Here is a 24605-nt window from a genome sequence, read left to right on the forward strand (position 1 = left end):
CTCCAAGATCTCATTTTACAGGTGACTACTCAGAGACAGAGTAATAAGCGGTTTGCCCTAAATCATGCAATTAATAAGTTTCAAAGATAAGATCTGAACTCCTGATCTGAGCTGATCTGACTCCAAGTCTCATTCTCTATGTTTTCCCAGTGAGGGTTCCCAAGAAGATCTGTGAGATCACCAGTCAATAAGCATTTATTAAACATCATTAAATACTAAGCACTGGGGATACAAGAAGGGCTGTCTCTGTCTTCAAAGATCTCACACACCAAAGATAGAGACAACATATAGATAATTAGACATATACATGCAAATGCAGAGTAAATGGAAGGAAATTTTAGAGGTGAAGGTACTAACAGAAAGAAGATTCAGGAAGGGCTCCTGCAAGAAAGGAAGGTTAAAGCTAAGATTTGAAGAAAGCCAGGAAGCAGAGATGAGAAGGAAAAGCATTTTCAGGAATAGACTTGATTTGGATTGTTCTCTCAAAAGAAGTAGATTGAAATTCATATTCCCATCCTGGGTGCCTCTAAAATATTCTTTCCATAAGTTTATCACAAGGGAACTTCCCAATGCAAGTGGAAGAAAAGTGGTGTGAAAAACATGGTTCCTTGTTTCAGGGGAAAATTTAGGTCCAATAAAAGCTCTGACAATTTTCGAAAAGTGAGCTGGCTCACTTGGCTCTTTCTATTCAATTCTAGGTCCTATTCATTGTTAATGGATCATACTATGAGATGGTTGCACATCTTAATCTTCAAGAACAAGAGGCATTCTTCATCCATTTAGCTTTTCCTATATAGATAGTTAGGTCAAACATAGGCACACTATAAGTTCTAATTTTTATACTTTCTTCTTTTTCTGCCATTCATTTTGATCTTTGTCCTGACACAAGTTGATTGTCTTTCTCTATATGATACCTAATTCAGAAATGATGCCCCACATCAGCAATCAATTATTTCTTCTCATAATTATGTTTTGTCATTTGAGATATACCTCCCAACTCTCTATTTTAAAAAAAAATTGATACTATAGGTATGAAACTTCTCTGTTATTCCCAAGCCTTTAACTCCTCTCATGTTTTATTCCATGTTTTTCATCACATTTTGTCTCTCTGGCAAGGAGAGTGAAGGATGAAGCTTGTCCAGGATATCTCTCAGAAAAAAATAATGCATCCTGGGAATTTCTAAAGTTTAGAAAAACAGAGAAAGACTCTTCTTAGTAATTAGAATAATCATTCTGCCTTGTGGGTCACAGAATTTTCATTTTTTTTTTTTTATAATTCAACACTTAGAATTTGGATGAAGTCCAAAAAAAGATTGACTTCACATTTACATTTTATTTTGCTGAAATCATTTCTCCCAGTTCAGTCACCTGTCAGTCACCTAATCAAACTGTGAAGTGGGATTCATCTTAAATAACTGGAAAATAACTGGAAGGAGAGTCACATTGGACTACTGTCAATCTTGTCTGATAACCAAGAAAGCTGTGATACATCACACAGAGTCCACTCTTTTCATTCTGTTCAGAGTTTATGGGAGATTCAATTTTCCTAAAACACAGCAATGTGTGAAGTTTCAAAGGTCTAGATGAGGATTTGAGATCCTCTCAGGCTTATCTAAACTACAGCCACAAATCTCCAAAGAAAGCCTTTCTTGAGACATGACTGTGAAGTCTTTCTCTCTACTTCCTCCCCCCTCCCTTTTCTCTCTCTCCCTTTCCTCCCTCCCTTTTCTCCCTCTCCCCCCTCCCTTTTCTCTCTCTCCCCCCTCCCTTTTCTCTCTCTCCTTCTCCTGCCTCCTTCTTCTCTCCTTTCTCTCTCTCTCTCTCTGCATCCCACCTAAGACTTCCTTTACTGTTTTGAATGGGAATTATCCTTAAGGAAGAATGATCACACCTGAATGGGATTTTGTGATGATTTCAGAGACAAGTCTTCTCCACCTGTTTTGTCCTCATAGAGTTCTTTGAATCAGGGATAAGTTTTTTTATTCTGGATTAGCAAGAAAGCTTACACTGCAGATGCTCGGGGAGAGGTAACACAGTGACATAAACTTATATACTCTACAGAATAGGTGACATTTCTCACTAGAAGACAAATGTTTGATTCTTTGTTTAAATACATTCTAGTTCTATGATTTTAGGCAAATAAATTATCCTCTCTGAAACTGCTTATAAAAGGAGACAGAAATACTTTCACTAGCTAATTCACAGGCTTATTGTGAGAAAAGTACTTTATAAATCTGTTGTTATCATCACCTAAGTACACAATTACTTAAATGTCATAGTTCTATAGAATCAGAGCTGGAGGAAACTTGAGAAATCTTCTAGTCCAAAGATTCTTCACCTGGGACCTGTGGATACCCAAGAGGCCATGGGCGAATTTCAGGGGATCACTGACTTGGATAGGAAAAAGACATCTTTATTTTCACTAACCTCTGTTTTCCTTTACCCTCTTATGCTCTTTATTTTATGCATTTTAAAACAGTACTATGAGAAGAGGCTTCATATTTTCCCCAGTGTTTCTCATTGCCAATCTATAGTCTTCCATTGAAAGGCAAAGTTGTGTTATGGATAGAAGCTGACCTTGGATAGAAGCAAACATGGATTCAAGTCCCACCTTTAACAAATTCTGTCTATATTATTTAGACTCTCGAAAATTCAGGCTACTCTCTAGTAATATAATTTGCATAACTGCTTCCTTACTGAGAGTTCTCAATATGAATGAAATCATAGGTTCATAGGAAGATATTGTATGGCTTTGAATCATAGACTATTAAATCTCCAGAATATTGAGTGACAGATTACCCTATTCAATCCCTTGACAAATATTTACTAAATATCTATTATGTTCCATGCATTATCAATAGACACAGAGATCTTGGAAACAGTGTAAGCTGGTAGATATTTAGATAGATAGATGGATAAATAGATAGCTGGAATGATGGTTAGATGATAAATAAATGATCAATTGTATTTCACTGTGACTAGTTTCCTTTGTAGTCCTATGTATTTTATTTTATGCATTTAAAAGCATTCTTCTGAAAAGGAATCCAAAGGATTCACTAAGACAGCCAAAAGTAACCAGGACAAAAAAAAAAGATTAAGAATTCTCATCTAAATTTAGAAAACTAAGGCTTAATCTAAGATACTCAGGGGATATCTTGTTCTTCCCTAAAGTCAAAGAAGTGAAAAAGTAATAGTGTTTTCCAATACCATTTAATCCTTGTTTACCTCAGTTTCCTCATCTATAAAATGAGCTGGAGAAGGAAATGGCAGACTATTCCAGGATCTTTGCCAGGAAAGCCCCAAATGGGATCATGAAGAGTCTCTCACAACTGAAAAATGAATGACAATGATAATCTTGCCTTTTCTATAGCTAGAACTTAAAATATCGATTCCAATTTCATGAGTATCCCTGTATCAAACTATTAAATAATCCATTGTGGTTTTTTTTCACCCCAAGTAGGTCATATAAATTTTATCTCCCTCATAGATAAGGAAGATGAGGTTGGGAAGGTGGGTGTCTAGGTGCCATAAGGTCACACAGTATAAATCAGAGGAGAGATTTTTTAACTCAGGACTTCTCAGTCCAATTCCACTCCTCTGTCCCCCTCCCACACTGTCAATCCCCAGCTCTAGGTTTTAGAGTTCCCCAAAGCCCCTGTCTGCTGGTAGCCAATTTTTGGAAGCTAACATCTAACTCTTTTTCTGGTTCCACCTTATTGATTCAAGCTGTGAGCCTTGTCTCTGTCTCATTCCTTCCAAGTGAAAAATGAACAATTTCTCAGGCTCCCAGGTGCCTTTCTCTAGCAGCAGAACTGTCAACCAGAAGCTCATGCAGTCTGAGGCAGCTGCTTTGTTTGTTTGCTGCCCAAGGTTCTCCTTCCTTTGGGACCTGTTCAAAGAAAGGTCAACACAAAATTCTGCATCTGATATGCTGAGAAATTCCAAGCTGTTTAAGGATCAGACCTTGGCTACAGAGCCGAGTTTTCTACAGAAATCATCAGCTAGAACTAATGTCAGCCCGGTTCTCTCTCCCTTCAAGAGACATTAGATTAGATCTGTAGCAATCAGGCAATCAAATACAATTATTTGATTGACCTGCCAGATACTGCATTAATAGGTATTGAAATAAGTGTGGGGGATGCAAAGAAAGGTAAAAACAGTCCCTGTCCTCAAGAGTTTATACTTCAGTGAGGGAAACAACCTATCACTCAATCAACAAGCATTTATTAAGCACTATGTGCCAGGTGCCTCAGTTTCCTCATCTGTAAAATGAACTGGAAAAGAAAATAGCAAACCATATTACTGCCTTTGCCAAGAAAACCCCACATGGGTCCACGATGAGTTGGACATGACTGAAATGGATGAACAATAACAAAAATGTGCCAGCCCCTGTGCTAAATGCTGGGGACTCAAAGAAAAGAAAAAATTATTCCTGCCTTTTAGGAGCTTACTTTCTAAAAGGGAAAATTGTATTGATAGTCAGATGCATAAAAAGATATATAAAGAATAGATAGAAGGTAACATTAGTAAGAAAGACTAAAAAATAAATAAGTGCAAGGAATCTATTTGGGAGGAATCCTCTAGGAACTAGGGTGACCAGAGAAAAGTTCAAGTAGAAAGTGAAAAAAACAGAGTTTTGAAGTAAATAGTCAATAAGCATTATGTGCCTGCTGTTTGCTTGTTTTCAAATACAAAAATAAGAAAGGACTCCTTAATGAGCTTATATTCTGATGGCAGATGGAAGTTACAACATGTTTACAGATCAGTTCAATTTACAAAGTAATTTGGGATCTGCCAGAGACCGGGGCAATCAGGAAAGAGTTCTTGAAGAAGGTGGTCCTTAAAAAAGCTAGGGGTTCTGAGAGATCGAGGTAAGGAGAGGGAGCATTCTGGAGTGGTCAGCACCAGCTTGTACAAAGGTGCAGGAATGAAAGGTATATATGTGGCCACTTGGGGTCACACAGCTGACTCACAGCTACATGGTGCAGCCGATAAAGAACCAAGCCTGGAGTCAGGAATACCCAAGTTCAAATCCAGCTCTAGCTGTGTGATCCTGAGTAAGTGACCTAACCTCTATTTGCTTCAGTTTCCTCATCTATAAAATAGAAATAATAATATAATCTCCTTCCCAGGTTTGTTATAAGGATCAAATGAGATAATAATTATAAAGTGCTTAGCAGATAGTAAGTGATATAAGTGTTATTTGTTCTTCTTCTTAATAATATGGAAAAGCCACTTGAACTATTTTGTGAAGGACTTTGTATGCCAGAGGAGGTTCTATCTCATCCTAATGACAATAGGGAGGCTCTGGAAGGTCTTGAGAAGGTGAGAAACATGACCATGTCTGTGCTTTAGAAAGATGACTTGGTCAGCTCCAAGGAAGAAGCAGAGATCATTTAGAAGATTGTTAGAGAAATTATCAGTCAGACCTAATGTGCTGAATGTATGAGTAGAGACAAGAGTATTAGCAATTGCCTTTACATGTAATTGGGAGGGGGGAAATAAAATATTATTAACACAAAACAAGAATGAGTGACAAGTTAAGAAATAACACAAGAGCTTTAGAAATGGCAGGACTTGAAGAGTATAATAATGTTTCTGCTCTCTGGATGGGAGAGGTCCAGGCTTTGGAATGAGGGCGTTAATAGAGTTGTACATAGAAAAGGCTCAAGACTAATTAGCCACAGAGGAGATCTGGAGGTCATTTTGTCCAATTCCCTCATTTTACAGATAAGGAAGCTGAAGTGCCCAAAGTCACACGGGTCCTAAGTGTCCAAGGCAGGATTTGAACCCACCTCTTCTAACAAAAGAGGCAGTATTCCTTCCATTATTAACACTTTCCTGAATTAATTAGATGGAGTTCTTCTTTTTCAATAGATTACAGTCTAAGATTGGAAATACCAACTCAGAAATCAGATTCCCAGAATAAATGCTAAAGATCCTCCAGAGTTCAGCACAAGTGCTATAAATTCTCAGCAAATATTAAACTGCATTAAATTTCATTTTAATGATTTTGATATTTTTTATATCATTGCTATAGTTGTTTCCTTTCTTTAAAAAAAAAGCAATTATACAAACAGACCAATACTGCAAATGTCTGAGAAGTTATATAATATTCAGAATCTATTCTCTACCAATTCTCTACTGAGCAGATGGAAAGATGTTTTTGATCAGTTTTCTGGCATCAAAAGTGATCGAGGTGTTTAGTATCATTACTGATGCCCCTTTAGCAATTTTTATCTGGAATTCTTGGAAGAAAAGGTAGACAAGGTTTTTCTTCCTTCCTTCCTTCCTCTCTCCCTCCTTCCCTTCCTCCTTCCCTTCCTTCCTCCTTTCCTTCTTCCCTTCCTTCCTCCCTTCCTTCTTTCTTCCCTCCTTCTCTCCCTCTTTTCTTTCCTCCCTCCCTTCCTCCCTTCCTTCCTTTTTCTTCTGATTTCAGGGCTGGTGCTCTATTCAACAAGGGCTTTCTTAATGATTTAATTCTTGAGTAGAAAATTCATTTTGAAGGAAGACTCTCCAGGGAAATTACTGGAGAATGAAATGGCAGACTACTCCAGCTTCTTTGCCAAGAGAACCCCAAATGGTATCATGAAGAGTCTCACACAACTGAAAAATGAATGATAATGATAATCATGTCTTTTCTATAGATTGACCTTAAAATATCAATTCCTATTTCATGAGTAATCTAGTGATCCAGAATTCCCTGTATCAGACTAATTATCAAATTATTGTAGTGAATATATTCATAAGAGCTAGAGGACCGAGGGCCTGGTTTATTGGTATTTGTTGTATCTATTCCCTTCGTTGTGCATCACTTGAAATCAGTTTTTACAAGTCTTCACCTGTTTCTCTGAATCCCTCCTATGTAGTATATCTAACTGGGCAATAAGATCTTACAAAAATCATATTCTGCAAGTCATTCATAAATTCCCTAATCAATAGCTACCCACTTTGTTTCCAGATTCTGGTTACTAAAAGAATATTTGAGCTGCATTGACTGGAATAATTAGAAAGAGAATGGAATGGAATAGAGAAAGAAGGGAATAATTAAGTAATCCCATATCAAACCTATATATGAGCAAAGAAAGAAGGGGATATTATGGGGAAAAGAGAGGAGCAAGTTCAGGCAGAGTGGGGTCAGATGAAATGCATTACCCCTTGGTTATAATTAATCAAGGAAGGCTGCATGGGGTTTGGGTAGTGGGCTGGGTGATGATGGGAGGTGGAGAGTAAAGGTTGGAAATTGCTCTTAGCAAAGGCATAATGCTTTTAATCTTTAACAGCCAGAGAGGCACTTTGTTGGATGAATTTTGACTTGTATGTTGTGGGCCTTAAGTCTTGATTGAATTTAGTGACTTTCTCTTTCCAATAGTTGCTTAAATGGGTGTCCTTCCTGCAGATTTTCTGTTAACTGTGGTGGGATTTCACACGATAATAGGAAAGTAGGGCTATGTGTAACCTTAGAGATTTTCTCATCATCCCTTCATTTTGTAGATAAAGAAACAGATGTCTAGGGAGGCTAAGTCATTTGTCCAAACTAATAATAATTATTATAGCTAGCTATTATTTATATAACATTTTAAGGTTTGTAAAGCACTTTACAAATATTATCTCTTTTGATCCTTCCAATAATCTCAGGAGGAAGCTATTATTATTATCCTCATTTTACAGATGAGGAAATTGAAGGAGATAGGTTCAGAAAGTGGCCAGGATCACCCAACTAGTAGTAAGTGTCTGAGGATGGATTTGAACTGAGGTCTTCTCTGTGCATTCTGGTGCTATCTAACTGCCGACTAATATAATGAACTGGCTCAAAACAGATAACAGAACCAAGGAGTTCCCCACTTCTTGGTCAGCCCTCCTTCCTTTGGTAGTATTCTGCCTTGTGGCTTCTCTTATATTTCATCAGATTTATTCATAATCCACCCACATCTCTACTGTTGTTTCTCTTACCTCCTCTTTTCAATTGATCAATCAGCAAACATTTAAGTGTCTGCTATGTGCCAGGGAATGTGCTAAACCTGGAAATGGAAAATCAAAAGGGAAAAATCATCACTGCTTTCCAAAAGCATAGATTGTAATAGGGGAAACAGTATATAAACATATATATATATATATATATATATATATATATATATATATACACACACATTTGTAGACTATATACAGGAAAAATACAACTCTCCTTAAAATAATGTTTTCTTCTTTTAGACTTTGCATAACACTTTTGACTTTGTTATATTCTTTATGTATAAATATGTATATAATATCCTTTATATTTATCTTTGTATGTTTCACACCTCCTATACTGGATTCTAAATTTCATGAATATGGGGAAAATTTCTTATTTCAAGTTCCACAACATAATGGATAGAATTTTTAGAGCTAGGAAAATCCAGATCCAAGATCTACCCATACTCACAAGCTGTGTGATCACAGTTCATCAATGTCTCAGGGCCTCCATCAGCTCTCTTTATACTTATCTTTGTATGTCTCACACTTCCCTCACTGGATTCTAAATTTCATGAATATAGGGAAATTTTCTTATTTCAAATTCCATAACATAATAGATAGAATTCTTAGAGCTAGGAAGATCCAGATCTACCCATACACACTAGCTGTGAGACCACAGTTCATTGATGTCTCAGAGCCGCCATCAGCTCTAAAACTCTAAGTTAGAGATGTGTTCCTAATTTTTATCAACGGAAGCTAGTTCCCTATACCGAATATACCATAGTTCTTTCAAAAAAGGAAAGGGGTTCCTAGAATTCTCTTGCAAACAAAATAAGGTTGTTCCCCGTTTGGGTAATTTAAGTCTAAATTCACAGACCTGTTCTTTGAGGAGGAATATTTCTCATTGACAATAGTTAGGTTTGTACATTTGCTGAGAATCGGATGGACCGTGAAGAATATGGACCCCAGAGCAAACTCAATTTTACTTTGATTCCATTTGAATTGGTTCCTGCTCTGAAAGTCCTTGACTCTTTTCCTCTTCTTACAAACCATTGGCTGGTCTACTGCCTGAGTATCCTCTGAAGACTTCCAGAAATACCCTTCCTATATCAGGGTATGAGACAAGGACATTTCTGGAAGAAGTGGCTTGGATGGGGCAGACCTGGCAAAGTTAAGCTCAGGGGCCCTGGAATGATACTGATAGCACTGCTGTGAGCAGGACTATTGGGAGGAGAGAATATTTCCACTTCTCTCTGGAGGGGCCATTATGTATCTTGCTCCAATAGCATGGTCTAAGTGCTTGGCTACCCAACTGGATCTGCCAGTTCACCAGGGTGGGGCCTCCCAGATGCCTTTCTTCCATGTTTTCCCATAAATCCTATATAAAACATTTGTTAGAAGTCTCCTTTGGTTCATATGGGGGTTCATTTTCAACAGTGATGTGTGAGCTGGTCCCAATTGTCATGGAACAAAGTTTAAACTTTAAAAGTGTCAATAGTCCAATCAATATTTGCTAGTTTTTTTTAAAAAAAACAAATTCCCTGACTCTTTTGCCACCATTATAGAGGAAACTGAAGGGAGCCACACAAGGTTAAGGACCATTGTGTATTTTTATCTATTTCACGAGATGCTATCAGAGCCATAACCTGAAGACTGCTATTGATTTCTTCTGTCAAACTGGGGATTTTTGCCTGTACTGTTCAGACCTTGGGATGTTGACTTCCCATGTTTTCTCCTCCCATGCTTGACACCCTGTGTTTGTTCTTTGTTCCTCCTTCTCCCTTTTCAAGCATTTGCCCTTTTACAAAGTCAACATTACCTTCCCCTGAGCGAGTCTAAAGAACACTCGTTGCCTTCTCTTGCAGTGCATCGTCTGGGACTGGGACTCCAATGGCAAACATGACTTCATTGGAGAATTTACCTCGACATTCAAGGAGATGAGAGGAGCAATGGAAGGAAAACAAGTAAGAGCTGACATGGGGGGATTCCTGGTTTGGTTCCTTAACCATTTACTCTGAAACTCGTGAGTGTTTACTGTTGAGCCCTGTCATTCTGAGTGCTTTCTTTGGACCTCTCATGGTCTTTCTGTGGAAAGAGGGACAAAAGTTACAACTGTAAAGCATCAATTGTATACCCAAATGTCAAAAGGACAAGGCTGGATGGCTTCATCTGGCCATCAGAGCAGAATCTTCCTTGGGAGTCACCTGAAGCTCATGAAGTCTTAAATATTCATTGTCACAGCAAATAGGGATCAGAGATGGGCCTTGAACCCAAGGCTGGACCCTTATCCCAAGCCCAGTGCTCTATCTAGTAGATTGAGTATATTATAGATAATAATAGGACAGAACAGGGGATGGGGACTGGACCTGGGATTTCCTTGATACCAGGATGATGAAGAAATTCCTTCTTCCAATAGAGGTTGGTGTTTTCTTTGGTACTTGGAGGCATTTGCCTGAAATGCTAAGAGAATGGAGCAAGAATGTGGCTCAATGCACAGAGCTCTGGGCTTGGAATCGGAAGCCTCAGACTCTTACTGGCTGTGTGATCCTAGACAAGTCACTTAACTTTTCAGCCATCTCTAAGACTATAAACCAGTTACTGATCTGCATTGATAGAGGGGAACGTTCCTCCTAGAAGCATGCTGCAGCAATCAAATCACAGATTTAAACCACATAAGTCTTGGAATAGATGGTTTCTAAGTTGCTTCCCACTTTTCAAACCTACCATCCAGATTGGTCTTTCAGATCCTATCAGACTAAAAGATAAAACTTGGCAGAAAGGTGAGACCTTAGGAGGTTGCCCCCAGAACAATCATAGAAGCACTGGCAAGGGAAAATGAATCAGCATGCGAGTGTTGGCCAAAGCCCCTAGAAATTCAGGAACAGGGACAATTTCATAAGAATTCACTAGAGCATCTTCTAATTGGGTGCATGCTGCTGCCAATAATAGTGAAGAAAAATCAATCCTTTTGTTGTTTCAAGCTCTGTCATAGTTAAGATTTGGGCATCCTAGTGAGAGCTTTATATGAGGGCCAAAGAAACCCCCAGAAACAAAGAGTGATATGACAGCATTGGATCTAAATTTAAAGGAGAGCAATCATTTTGATCATTTCTATGTGCTGCTGTTTAAGCCATGCGTGGTGGTCTTGCATGGTGAAAACAACGTTTCATAGAAGTGGGCCAGGGCTTTCTCCTTATCCTTAGGCTGAGTTTAAAGTCTGGATGTGAGCAGATTGAGTGAGAAAAATGACCAAATAGATATTCCTGAGGGTTATTCAAGTCATCCTAAGCCAGCCTTTCCCTGACCTAGAACCCTCAAGATTTGTTTGATCTGGACTTTACCACAGTCCCCATGACAGATGATTTGCCGGTTACAAGGTATGAAAGACTGCCTGGTACAGAAGATGCAGGGGGATCCCCAAAGTAAGACCTCCCCAAGGCAACTGACCTAGGGTCCCCAAAGCTGAAATGGGAGTTAATTCCCCCTCAATGGGGAGACAGACCACCCCAGAGCAGACCACAGGGACTTAACAGTTAAACAGCGATATCTGTTACTGTTCTGAGTTAAAAAGTGGTCAAGGATTTCTGAGCTAAACAGAGCCATAAAAGTCATCCAATTCATTTTTTTTTAATTTAAGAGCAAGGAACCATGAACCAGAAAGGTTTGCTCAAGGCTATATAGCTTAGCCAAATTCAAAGAAAGTTTATTAAATGTTTCCATGTGCCAGGTGCTGAGCTAGATACTCAGACAGTGAGCAGTGGGATCCAATGGAAAGAGCACAGGTTTCTAGGCTATTAAACCTGATCTGCCACTTATTCTTGTGCCACCTAGGTGGTAAGGGTCTTTGCATCTCTGGACCAAGTTTCCTCAATTATAAGATAAGAAAATTAAACTAAATGATCCTTAAGAGGTTCCTGGTCCAACTCCCAATGTGTAATCCTAAAAGGGGAAGGGAAGATTCAAATCCAGGTCTTGTGTCTCCAGAGCCATCATTTTTTCCTACCGTACCATACTGCTTCCTAAATATTTCTTTGTTCTCTGACAAAGATTTTTAAATTACAAAATCAATTTACAAATGAAATGGCCACACTGCATATTGATGCATCTAAGGGACACTGTGCATAGAAAGCAAAACTTGGAGGCTAGAAGGATTGGGTCCACAGACACTAGCTGCATGATCCTGTGCCAATCACTTTGCCTGTCTTTACCTCAGTTTCCTCATCTGTAAAATAGGGCTAATAATAGCATCTATCTCCCAGGGTTGTTGTGAGGATCAAATGGGTTAATATAGAGAGAGAACTGTGCAAACCTTACAATGCTAGGTAAATGTTGTTTGTTGTTGTCATTGTAGTATAATTTATTATAATTTATTATTATCCTAGGAGGATGTTTAAAATAAAAATGTTAGTGGCAGATGGGTAAGTGGATAGAGTCCTGGCCTGAAGTCAGGAGAACCCGAGTCCAAATCAAACCTCAGACACTCATTAGCTGTGTAACATTCATTAGCAATTCATTAACCCTGACTGCCCTGCAAAAAAATTAAATTAAATTAAAATGTTATATGTATCATTCAAATGCCTCCCCCCAATACCCAGAGTTTCTTAATTTAATTCTAAGTCTAATCTAAAGAATAGGGAAGCAGGATAGTATAATGGTTAGAGTTAAGTGTTCAAATCCAGCCTCACACACTTAGTAGCTATATGATCCTGAGAAAGTCATTTAATCCTGTTTGCTTCCATTCCTCATCTGTAAAATGATCTGAGGAACGAAATGGCAAATCCCTCCAGTATCTAAAACCCCAACTGGGGTCCTGACTCAACAACAGCAAAATCTATTCTCTGAGAATTCTCCCATCCATCTAATGGAAATATGCCCTGCAGTACTTCCATGCGGGCCTGTTCTGGTAAGTGACTAAATAAATAGCAGTTCAGCCCCCACACTGTGGACATCTGATATAGTCACAACATGGGGGCTCTTTACTTACTGGTTTGTTTTATTTATTTTTGCTTTGGGAAGTGGGGCATGAAGTCAAAATGAAACTATCATTGCTAAATGGCTTATGTGGTGGCTGGGTTTGACTTTGCCTTAATTGGAATTTAGAAAATGAACTTCTCCTGATTCCCCTGCTGGCTGGGCTCTCCGTTCAAAGGGCAAAAAGAAGAAATCCGTCTCTCTCCATTTTGTAGTTATGTTTGAACCTCTGACACGATCTAGGGAGCCCTGGGAATGTCAGTGGGCCCAGAGCTGACTTCAAGTATCAGAAGGACTGTCATGTACATAGGGGAGAGGGAAATGATTAAAATTTTCTCCTTAGCCCCTCAGCTGGCAGACAGAGAGGACAGCTTTGGGATTACTCTAAGAAAAAAGGTCCTGTGTGAGCTGTCCACAAGTAGAGTGCTGCCTGAGAAGGTTATGGATTCCCTCTCAATGGAAGTCTTCATAAAAAGGGACAACTGACCCTTTGTTGGAAATTTTATATTAAGAGCTGGAAGAGATTTTAAAAGGCCACATAACCCAACCAACTTATTTTGAAAGTGAGGAAACTGAGGTACACCATTAGTGTCAGAGGGAGGATGATGAATCTAAATTTTACAGCTTTGAGATTACTCTAAGAGAAAAGCTCCTATGGGAGCTGTCCACAAGTAAAGTGCTGCCTGAGAAGAGTTGTGGATTCCCCTTCTTTGGAAGTTTTCATTAAAAGGGCCAATTGACCCTTTGTTGGGAATTTTATATTAAGAGCTGAAAGAGATCTTAAAAGCTCGCATAACCCAACCAACTTAGTTTGAAAGTGAGGGAACTGAGGCACAACATTAGTGTCAGAGGCAGGGTTATGAATCTAAATTTTCCTGACTCCAGGGCCAGTGCCTTAACCACTATACTACACTGCCCCTAGATGTTGTGGGAAAGATTCTTGGTTAGTTACGGGATGAGTTAGTTGCCCACCTCTGAGATCCTTTGGTTCAGCAATTTTGAGCTACCCAAAGTAGTTATGAAGACCAGTCAGTTTGGAGCACCATCATCACTCCATTAAAAGTATCACAAAGTAATTATGTTTGGTTTTCTCTGAAAAATAGAGAGTTACTATGTAATGGGTAATTTGACGTACCCACTACATAAGAAAAAAAAAGTAAAATGGATACATCAGAGAAAACACTGGGAAACATTAATGTAGGCAAGTTGTTTAAATATTCAATTAGGAACTTTCAGTAAGAAGAAACTTCCATGGATGATACCTCATTTTCCCCATTTACAATATTTTTAAGAGAATGAATATGCAGTTCATTAGGCTACAGGTTTAATCACTAATTAAAATGACTGCCAAACATTCTATAGAGAATCTTCTAGTCCTCACTATACTAATATGGAAACTGAGAATCCTTGTTACATTATTGATCAAGGTCAGAAATATTTTAATATGTTAAATCAACTGTATTCTATACATTTTAGACCAAAGTGTGCATTTTCATTGTCTTTGTAATAGACCATAATAATGTTATGGTTCACATTGATAAATCCTAGGGTGAATGTTATCCTCACTTTATAAATAATACAACTGAAATTATTCAAAGGAAAGGAGGAAAGGAGGAAGAGAGAGAGGGAGGAAGAAAAGAAGAGAGGGAGAGAAGGAAAGAGGGAGGGAGAAAAGGAGGAAGAGAAGAAAGGAGAAAGGGAGGGAAGGATAAGGAAAGGAAGGAGGAAGGAATTATGGAATTATGGAATCATTTATTATGGCATTGTGCTTAGCACTTTATAAGTATTATCTCAATTTTCACAGAACCTTGAGAGTTAAGTGCTATTATTATCCTCATACTATTGTTGAGAAACTGAGGGAGAGGTTAAGTGACTTGTCCAACATGAAATCTTGTTGGACAAGTCACTTAAACTCTCCCTCAGTATTAGCTATGAAATAATACTGTGCCAATAAGTGCCCCAAATCACATTTGAACTCAGGGCTTCTTGACTAGATCCAGTGGATGGACCAGATCCATCCACTTTACTTAGCTGCTAATCTCTTAGCTAGTGAGTAGAAGTGGTTCTGTTCACTTGATTCTGAATTGGTTCATTCAAGTCTTCCCATGGCTTTTTTTTTTTAGCTACCTCCCATCCCATTTTTTATAAAACAACAATAGCATTCTATAACATTCCTATACCATAACTTGTGCAGCTATTCCCTAGTTGATTGGCACCATTTTACTTTCCAATTCTTTGCTACCACAAAAAGAACTGAGAGAAATATTTTTTTACATATAGAATCTTTTTCTCTATTATTGATCTTTTTGAGGTATAGACCCAGTAGGGGAAATCACTGGATCAAAGGATATGAAGATTTTTAAAGCTTTTGGGTGTGGCTACAAGTTACTTTCCAGACTGTCTGGACCAGTTCATAGCCCCACCCACAATTTACCAATATACCTGATTGCCCCTAGTCCCTACAGCATTTGTCATTTTCTGTTTTTGAGAACTTGAGCAATTTAATATATGCAATAGAACTTTAGTGTTGTTTTTTAACTTTAAATCTCTACTTATTAGTAATTCAGAGCATTTTTATATGACTATTGAGAGCTGATGTTTCTTCCTCTGAAAACTGCCCATTCATAATTTTGACCACTTTTCATTGGAGAACATCTAACTATTTCTAGAGGCTGGCAAATGAGGTAATGTCCAGGAGACACGGCCAACTTTAAGAGTGGTGATAATATAAATTTCACTTGTTGTAATTAGTATTTTGTTTAATGAAGTTCAAATAGAATGACTGAATGTGAATGAAACATTTGTTAATATGTGCAAAGAACTGAGAATACAAATAGAAAAGTAAGACATCCCCTTTTTCAAACTCACATCCTAATAACAGGGAAAGTGCATGTGGAAGGTTTCTGTTGCAAGTCAGAGGGAAAGGTCCCATGCTTCTCGGGTGCAATGGCAAAGCAGATGTTAATGCTTCTCTTGAAATATCATTTCCTCTGATAAAGTAGAATCAGTTTCTTTTGTCGAACTATTTGACAGTGCCGAGTACTAGGGTTAAAAGAGTTTGCTCTTCAAGGGCTTCGGAAGATGAAAGATAGAGAAGCAGTGACCAGGCAGCATCTCTACAGCAGTTGCTCCCCAGGATGAGGGCTGAGGTCATGAGTCGGGAAGCATTGTACTCCCACAGATCTTAGGTTTAGGGTCTTGGCTCTCTGGGATCTAAGGGGACATGGCAGTCAAGGTGGTAGTGATGACCCAGAAATGGTTCTGGGACAAGTGGTTATTATCACAGAGGTTTAGCTTCTCATAGACTAAAAGAAGAAGTTTCAGTCCTGCCTCATTTTAGAGATGAGAAAACCACATTCAAGAGAAATGAAGTTACTTGTCCAAGGTAACACAATTAGTAAAGGTCAGCCTACTCCTAGATTCTAAGTCTTCTCTACCATGCTTCCTCTATTATTCTTATCATTTCATGTTTTATGGACTATGTAAGCAAAGGATGAAGGGTTGGGATATGTTGTTGTTGTTGCACAGATGGTCAGGGAAACTTGAAATTCCCCCAGAATACTTCTCTGCGAGTCCGGCCATTCAGTGCTGACTACACTGCTTAACCTTAAACTGAGATCTTGACTTGAAATGAATAGATGCCTCACAATCAATCATTATAATTCCTAAATAAAAACTGGAATCATTAATGCATTAATAACTTCAGTTCTGCTTGATGCAAAGAAGGTGGAATGATAGGTATTATGGGATATGATAAAAAGTTGACATGTCTAATTTGGGGAATTTTCCTTTTCAATTATCAGCAAACCCGCAAAACATGTGTTTTCATGATTACCTTGCAGTTGTCCTTTATCCTCAAAAGGACCAATTACATCTGCAGGGCGATGTCCTGACTTGCAAGTGAAATGGATTTAAGTGAGGCAGGACTGTGCAAAGTCATCATCTCTCCTCCAGGGTCATCTGAGTCCAGTGGCCAGACATAGGTCAGGACAATTGATTGAAGAAGAGGCACTTGAATGTTGGTTGTGAGCCACGGACCATTTCTCCTGGGATTTGAGATTCTTGGAATCCAGACTGGCACATTTGCCCTGGGAGAGTTTGAGAAATTCTCTTATCAAGTTCCAGCTAGCGAAAGTCCTTGGTTTAAAAAAAAAAAGAAAAAGAAAAAAACCTAATCATAGGGTAAGGGATAGAAAGTCTAGAGAGCTGTCTGAAAGGGAGGCAAATGAAAGCATCTGCCCTTAGTGCAGAGGGGGTCTTTGACTTGGGGGAAGGCATTTCCTGATCTCAGCTTTTGGTTTTTGTTTAATTGAAGCTTTGTTAAATGAATATGACTTTGCTGGACCAAAATGGCCTTTAGGGCTCCTTTCCATTCTGAGGTTCTATTAAAATTCTGCAAAAAATATTACTGAAGATTTCCTTCACAAGCTAATTGTACAATATTTCAGAGTCTGATTCTTTTTGTACAGCAAAATAACATTTTGGTCAGGTATAAAAAAAAATATTACTGAATTTGGACAGGAAAAACCCAGGGATTTTGTTCCCTATAATTATTAAAGCCCTGGGTGACATTGAAAGAGATGTAGGTGGGGGAAGGGCAGCGGAGGTGTTCCTGGGAGCTTTCCTCTTCTTGACAAGGGCACCTGGGACTAAAACCTCATCCTTGACCCTTCACTGGCACTCACCCCATATACCCAGTCTATTTTCAAGTCTAGCTGCGTCTACCGTCATAATCCCTCTCCTGTACATCCCCTTCTCTACACTCAGACAGTGCAAGACCCTATTTCAGATCTGGATCACCATTCACCTGAATTATTACAAAACCCTCTAATTAACCCTCTGCCTCCAGTTCTGAACCACTCAGAGGCCAAATCGATAATTTCCTGAAGTCCGACTGCATCCCTCCCTCTGCTCGGTAAATTATTATTTAGTTGTTCTCAGTGGTGTCCCACTCCCTTTAACCCTGTTGGGGTTTTCTTGCTGTAGATTGTGGATAAGTCAATAAGTTCCTGCTCCAGCTCATTTTGCAGATGAGGAAACTGAGTCAAACTGACTTGCCCAGTATCACCCAGCTAGGAAATGTCTGAGGTCCCCTGTAACTCTGGAAGATCTGGCTGCTTCTCCAGGACTGGTACTCTGTGCACTACGGCACCCCCTGGTGGCCCTACTCGGTACATTACACTGGCTCCCCATTATCCAGGATAAAATTGGTCTTCAAAGTTCCTTACAGCCTGGAACCTCCTTACGTTTATATTTTGCTCTGTGCAGCGAGATCCAGCTCCTGTGCCTCCAGCTGTCGGAATGGCTGCATGTGGAGCCTGGAGCCAGGAAGACCCGAGTCCAAAGGCAATCTCAGATACTGAGACTCTGGGAAAGTGACTTAATCCCTGTTTCCTCAATTTCCTTATCTGTAAAATGAGGATAATGTCTCTTAAGGTTATTGTGATAATCAAATGAGATATTAGTAAGTACTTGGAACATAGTAAGCACAACATAAAAGTTATTATTTTAATTATTACTTAATCCCTGTTTCCTCAATTTTCTCATCTGTAAAATGGGGGATAGTAACCTTCCTCTCCAGGTTGTGGTGAGGATCAGAAGAGCTGATTTTAAAATGCTCAGCCTGGCCTCTGGCGCACAAGAAGCGCCCTTGCTGTTCCTTGCACATGAAGACCAACTCCTACTCCCGAGCCTTTGCCCTGCTCATCCTTTATGCTGAGAATTCTCTTCCTCCCCCCATTTGCCCCCTTTATTATCCTCTTTATTTCCCTGACATCCTCCCTAACTCAGATTTGGCAGGAGGTCTTCCGCAAGCTCACAGGCTGCCAGAGCCTTCTCTGAGCTCCCCCCCATCCAGTCACATCTCTGATTGTTTTCATAGAAGCATCATTCATTGGAACTTCTCGTCAGAAGCAGTGTTTTGCTTTTCTTTGTATCTCTGGCACAATTCCTCGGCCATAGTAAGTACTTCATAAATGGGAATCCATGTGATATAATAGATGGAGGATTGAATTCAAAATGAGCAATACTTAGGTTCAAATCCTATGATACTTACTAGCTGTGTGACGTTGAGCAAGACACTTTTCCTCAGTGGATCTCAATTCAATATTCACATCCATAAAATGGGCATAAATAATAACCTCTCCCCAAAGGATCCTTTTAAGGATCAAATGTGGTAATGTGTGGAAAGCACTGCAAAGTGGGATCTATTTTATTAATGGCTTTTAATAAAATACTTCCAGGGAATCTATGAATCAATCCATGGGGGTTCTCCCTCCCCTGAGATAGATCTCAGAGCCTCCATGACTTTGCAAAAGGTTTTTATATGAGTGGCCAGATTTAGGATAAACCTCCCTGAATTTAGCTAGGTCCCACATGTGTCTCTGAATCAGTATTTGAAGATCTTCTATGTGGAAAGGACTGTCTACTGACAAAGCCTTCTGGAACCAGGGGCCCCTCCACACCATGAGGAGGAATCAGAGGAGGATTTCGGTGAAGGAACTGTGAAGTGCCTTTACACCTACAGTACCATGCACATTTATTGTATTTTAGTCATGGAGTGTTGAACACAACTGAAATTTCAATGACTGGGGTTTTCTTGGCAGAGATACTAGAACGGTTTGCCATTTCCTCCTCCAGCTCATTTTACAGTGAGGCAGGTTAAGTAACTTGCTAATGTCTTAAGCCAGATTTGAACTTTGGAAAATGAGTTTTCCTGACTCGGAGCCTGACGCTCTGTGCAATACGGAGCCCCTAGCTCCCCCACCATGCATTTACTAAGTACTTAATCCATGGCTATGGAGTGAATGAGATACCTCACCATGCTGGGCTCATCTCCTAAGGAAACCACATAGGCAGCCATTCCTTCCTGCACATCATTTCCTTGTCTTCCCCCTCCGTGTCATCAATATTGTTGGGACCTTGGATTTTTCCCGGAGCCAATCTGGCTGACCTCGATTTTGTCGGAGAACTGTTTTATGTTCTTCTTTAGAAATAAGGCTAGAAGCCTCATTACTTGCAATAGAGAGGAAGTTCCATAGAGGAATCAGAATAAGGTGAAGTTCAGGGCTGGAATTAGATGCCCTTGGGATGGGGGGGGAGGGGTCTATTATTCCCCAGAGCTCAAACAGATATCCCTATTTGCAGTCATCAGAGAATCACTAGATCTTAAACCTCAGATTCAACATGTTCATTTTCCAGATAAGAAAAGAGAGCTCAGAGGGGGCAAGAGTATGTCCAAAGTCCTACAGGTAGCCAACATCCAAGGTCCCTTGATTCTGGAATCAGTGTTTTTTTCCCTACCATATCAGAGGAACTTCCAGTTCTTACCACTCACAGCTCTTGGACTAGTCTTGGCCAGTATGGGCTACATTCCACTTCTTTTCTGCATTTTAACTAATTTGTGTATAACAATAATGGCAATGACCCATATTTAAAGGAGCTTTATGGTTATAAGATACTTTACATATGTTATCTTAATTGGACTTTGTAAAGAAAAATAAATCTGTAAGCTAAGTCATACAAGTATTTTAACTACATATTTTACAGATGAAGAAACTGAGGTTCAGAGTTTGGACTGAGGTTCATATAGCTAAAACAAGGCATAGTAGGACCCAAGCCTGGTCTTGGAACTTGAAAATCTAGAGCATAATGTTGTCCTTCTATAATATATATTCATTTGTTCTGTCATTAAAACAATGATTAGGGTTCATATAGTGCTTTAAGGTTCCCAAAGCTCTTTAGAAATATCATCTCATTCTATCTTTACAACAACCCTAAGAAATAAGTGCTATTATTCTCTCCATTTGACAGATGGAAAAATTGAGGCACTGAAAAGTTGATTATGATTTAGAAAGCATCTCCATGCTAGAATCTCATCAAAAGCAGCAGAATCTCTCATTCCTTCATAGTAGGGTGGTGAACAATGATTGTCCTAGGGACAGACTCCATGCAGATAATAACATGCTTACAAGATGCATTAAGGGGAACTGGTAACGGCTTCTTGTGGAGGTGGAATTTTAGTTGGGACTTGAAGGAAGTCAGGAAAGACAGGAGGCAGAGATGAGACATAAAACAAGGAACACAGTGGGGGCAAAGGCCTAGAGTGGGGAGTTGAATGAAATGGGTGGGGAACACGGACACTAGTGGCATTGGATTGCAGGGTCCAGGGTGGGACTGTGAGAAGACTTAAGGGAGGCAAGGGCCAGGTCACAGAGGGGTTGGAACCCATGTTTGTCTTTGCCATGCAGAAAAACCCACTCCGTTCTGATATGGATAAGTCAGTCCACAGTTAACTGTGTGGATAAATGATATTCATTAATCCTGATGGGTCAATAACTTCCTGGAGCCTTCAGTCTGCACTCCTCAATATTTCTTATTTTTTAATTCCCTTTCTAACCAGTTTAGCCCCAGAACACGAAGTCCAGGTTGTGTTCCCTCACTATTAATGTATCTGCCTTGACAGCTCCTTCCCCTCCATGGACTGAACTCACTTAGATCATGTCTTCCAGGCCCCAGAATCTGTTTCTTGGACTGGTCACCCAGTCACTTTGGTGCTGAGATTTCGGGGCATTTGTATCAATCTTAGAGCAAGCACATTAGTTTGCTCTTAATGGTTCCATTTCTTCCTCGTGTGGGTGGCTCTGATGGCTGTGACTGATCTCATTGCAGGTCCAGTGGGAGTGCATAAACCCAAAGTATAAAGCCAAGAAGAAGAACTACAAGAACTCGGGCATGGTTATTCTGAACCAATGCAAGGTAGGACAACTATCCCTTTTGGTCCCAAGTAAGATTGTCAAGAAAGTGGGGGGGAAATCTATAGCCAAAATAACCCACAATTCAACAGGCTTTTCAGTTTCAAAACCCTTTACTGCAACCCTGTGGCAAAAGCAATACAAAAAATGTTATCTACATTTTACAAATAAGGAAACTGAGACACAGAAATGAAATATGCTTTTGCCAAGGTCACGCAGCTACTAAGCGACAGAATTGAGATTGAGATTCTAGTGTTCTGAGTCTAAGACCACGATATAAATTAAAACAAAAGAACAGTAGGGGAAAGAGCTAAAGAATACTTATAGAATACTTATCCATTTTTCTTGGGATCATCTATATCTCAATCAGACCTGCTGAAAGGAGAATAACAAAGAGAAGCAAGAAAACAAATGGAAATCCAAGAAAGAAGATATAGTACCCACAGGGAGTCGCTTCATTGCAGAGGAAAATCTCTGTGTGCCCATAATAAGTATTCTTCCAAGCCTGCCTGGTTTTCTATTGGGAGTTAATATTTGGACATTTTAGGCAAATACTGATCAAGTCTGTTTCCTTCTCTACAAAGAAAGAGATAATTTCTGTCCTATCTGTATGAAAAGAAAGAAAACAGAAATAATATATTGCTTTGAACTCAAAAACATGATGCTCATTTAAGATACAGTATGAAGCCATTATTTCACTGGTGTAAAGCAGAAATGCACTTCTAAGTATGGCCCAAGTCTGATGAAAATATAATCAGGAAATATTTATCAATAGCAACAATGACTATATGTGCATTTATCCATGTCTATATGGATTCCCGTATACATGCACACAAAATAGCATACAGATAATGTGGGCTTTTCTAAGTCAACACAGCTTTCTTCATTCCAGCCCCACTCCCCCAGGGAAGAAAGTCCCTCTGCCCATGCAGGTTTGTTCCTTCCAGTCTCAGAGAATTCAGTCCAGACCTGAGAGTTTGCCTGACTTGCTCAGGGGGTCACAGTCAGCCCCAAGGCAGAATCTTGCATCCCAAGTGTTCAGCCTACATCCCCAGGGAGGAAAAGCAGGACTGGGACAAAAGCCAGGAGTTCTGCTTGGGAGAGGACGAGTTAGAAGGGCCTGGAAAGGGCCCTGGGATGGAGCTATCCAGCAGGCAGTGGTAAATGCAAGGCTAGATCTCAGGAAAGAATTAAGGATCAGCCTTTTCATTGGGGACACAGTAAGTGATGGAGTGAGGATTCAACTCCCTCTCTTCTGGGTTCTTCCCAAAACCTTCTGCAGTTAGCCAAAACAGAGGAAGGAAAAAAACTTATTTCAAGTGGTTTCCATTTCTCTCTTTGATCTTCATGCCTTGCTTTATTCTTTAGTCATAGCTACCCATCTGAAGTTCAGTCCTTCACTCAATAACAAAACAAAATCTATTTTTCCTCATCAGGATTCTTCCAATTCCTTCTTTTCAGATCCACAAGATGCATTCCTTCTTAGATTACATCATGGGGGGATGCCAAATCCAGTTTACAGTAAGTTCATTTTTCTGCTTATTTTGCTTCCGGGGGTCCATCCAAGCTCTGGGTTTTCCGTGTTCATTCAGTGTGGTGCTAGATTCTTGTCGAATTCTACGATTGTTTTAAAAGTGGACATGGATATTGTTCTCAGTGAGTCGGTAACATTTTAAGCGTCACCTTGGCAGCATTGCTTGTGGCCTTGGATTTCCCAGCCAGAAACTGTTGGGGTGGGAAGGGGAGATTTGAATGAATAAACTCACTTTTTCTCTTTTTCCTGTGACCACAAATGTCGTCAGACTAGTCCATCAAACAGCCAACAAACACTTACAGAACGCCTTTTCTGTACCAAGCATCGTGCTAAGGACAGGGGACACAGACTTTTAAAACTCCCTTAAGGGGGTCACAATCCTAGACGGTCATTCTATACAAAAAAAGCTGCAAGATGATGGGGTGGGAGGGATGGTCCGAGGCACAAGCCAGTGGAGATAGGAAAAGGCTCAGGGGCATTTCACTAATATTTGAAAGAAGCCTAAGATTCTAAGAGGTAGAAGAGAGAAGGGAGAGAATTTCAGGTGGGGGGAGTCACCCTAAACAGAGAGAGCAGATCAGGTGTGTGACAGTGGTGAAAAAGACCAGTTTGGCTCAACCATAATGCACTGAGGACCACAGAATGGTAGATTTAGTGTCAGAAAGGGGCTCAGAGGTCACTGAATTCAACTCTTTGAGTTATTGCACAGAAAAGCTTCAGCAACTTACAAAGAGTATCCAAGATGGGACTAGAAGCCCTGCCTCTCTGTGGGCGATGCAGGAACGGTGAGATGGCAGAGTATCAAACTTCTCTTGGGGTTTGAGTTTGCCAGCAAAGAAGCCCCTTCCACATGGGTAGACACATACTAAGTGGAGAACTTCAGGAGATCAAGAGGGAGCCTTGCAAGAGCTGGCTGACTTGCCAAGGTGCCTTGACCCTGAGCAGGTGTTTTTGCATGGGATGTTCACATGGAGGAGAGTCAGCAAAGGGGTCCTTTCAGTGGATGAATGAGAGGGAGGGGACCCCTTCTCACTTTGGGAACCACATCGAACACTCTCCGCTTTGCCCCGCTCACAGAGAAATATGGGATCAGGCCAGAAAGGTAGAACGAAGCTGGGTGGTGAAGGATTCTAACTGCTAGACACACAATGACATATGACCGTCTCTTACTTTGTTCTCACAAGCAAGGCGAGAACAAATCACCCACCAGGGGGACTGAACTCAGTGAGTTCTAAGTCCCATTTGGGTCTCACCCTCTCCCCCCTCCTATAATCCCATCTTAGTCACCAGAGCCCAGAGATCTCCCTGCCCTAAGTGTGTGACGGGGGGAGTGCCACACCTGGAAAGCTGGGATTTTTTTTGATGGAGCTGCCATGAGCTGACGTCAGCCAAGG

General features: G+C 40.0%; 1 protein-coding gene across 1 annotated transcript in view; it reads left to right on the plus strand.

Moving 5' to 3' along the window:
- CPNE4 (copine 4) overlaps positions 1 to 24605 on the plus strand; it is a 418717-nt gene that overhangs the window by 365043 nt on the left and 29069 nt on the right. The window contains exons 8-10 of the mRNA XM_031940154.1: positions 9819 to 9917; positions 21595 to 21681; positions 23139 to 23198. Coding sequence (XP_031796014.1) covers positions 9819 to 9917; positions 21595 to 21681; positions 23139 to 23198 — 246 coding nt within the window. The remainder of the gene's footprint in view (positions 1 to 9818; positions 9918 to 21594; positions 21682 to 23138; positions 23199 to 24605) is intronic.

This window comes from Sarcophilus harrisii, chromosome 5, assembly GCF_902635505.1.
Source record: "Sarcophilus harrisii chromosome 5, mSarHar1.11, whole genome shotgun sequence".
NCBI lineage: Eukaryota > Metazoa > Chordata > Mammalia > Dasyuromorphia > Dasyuridae > Sarcophilus > Sarcophilus harrisii.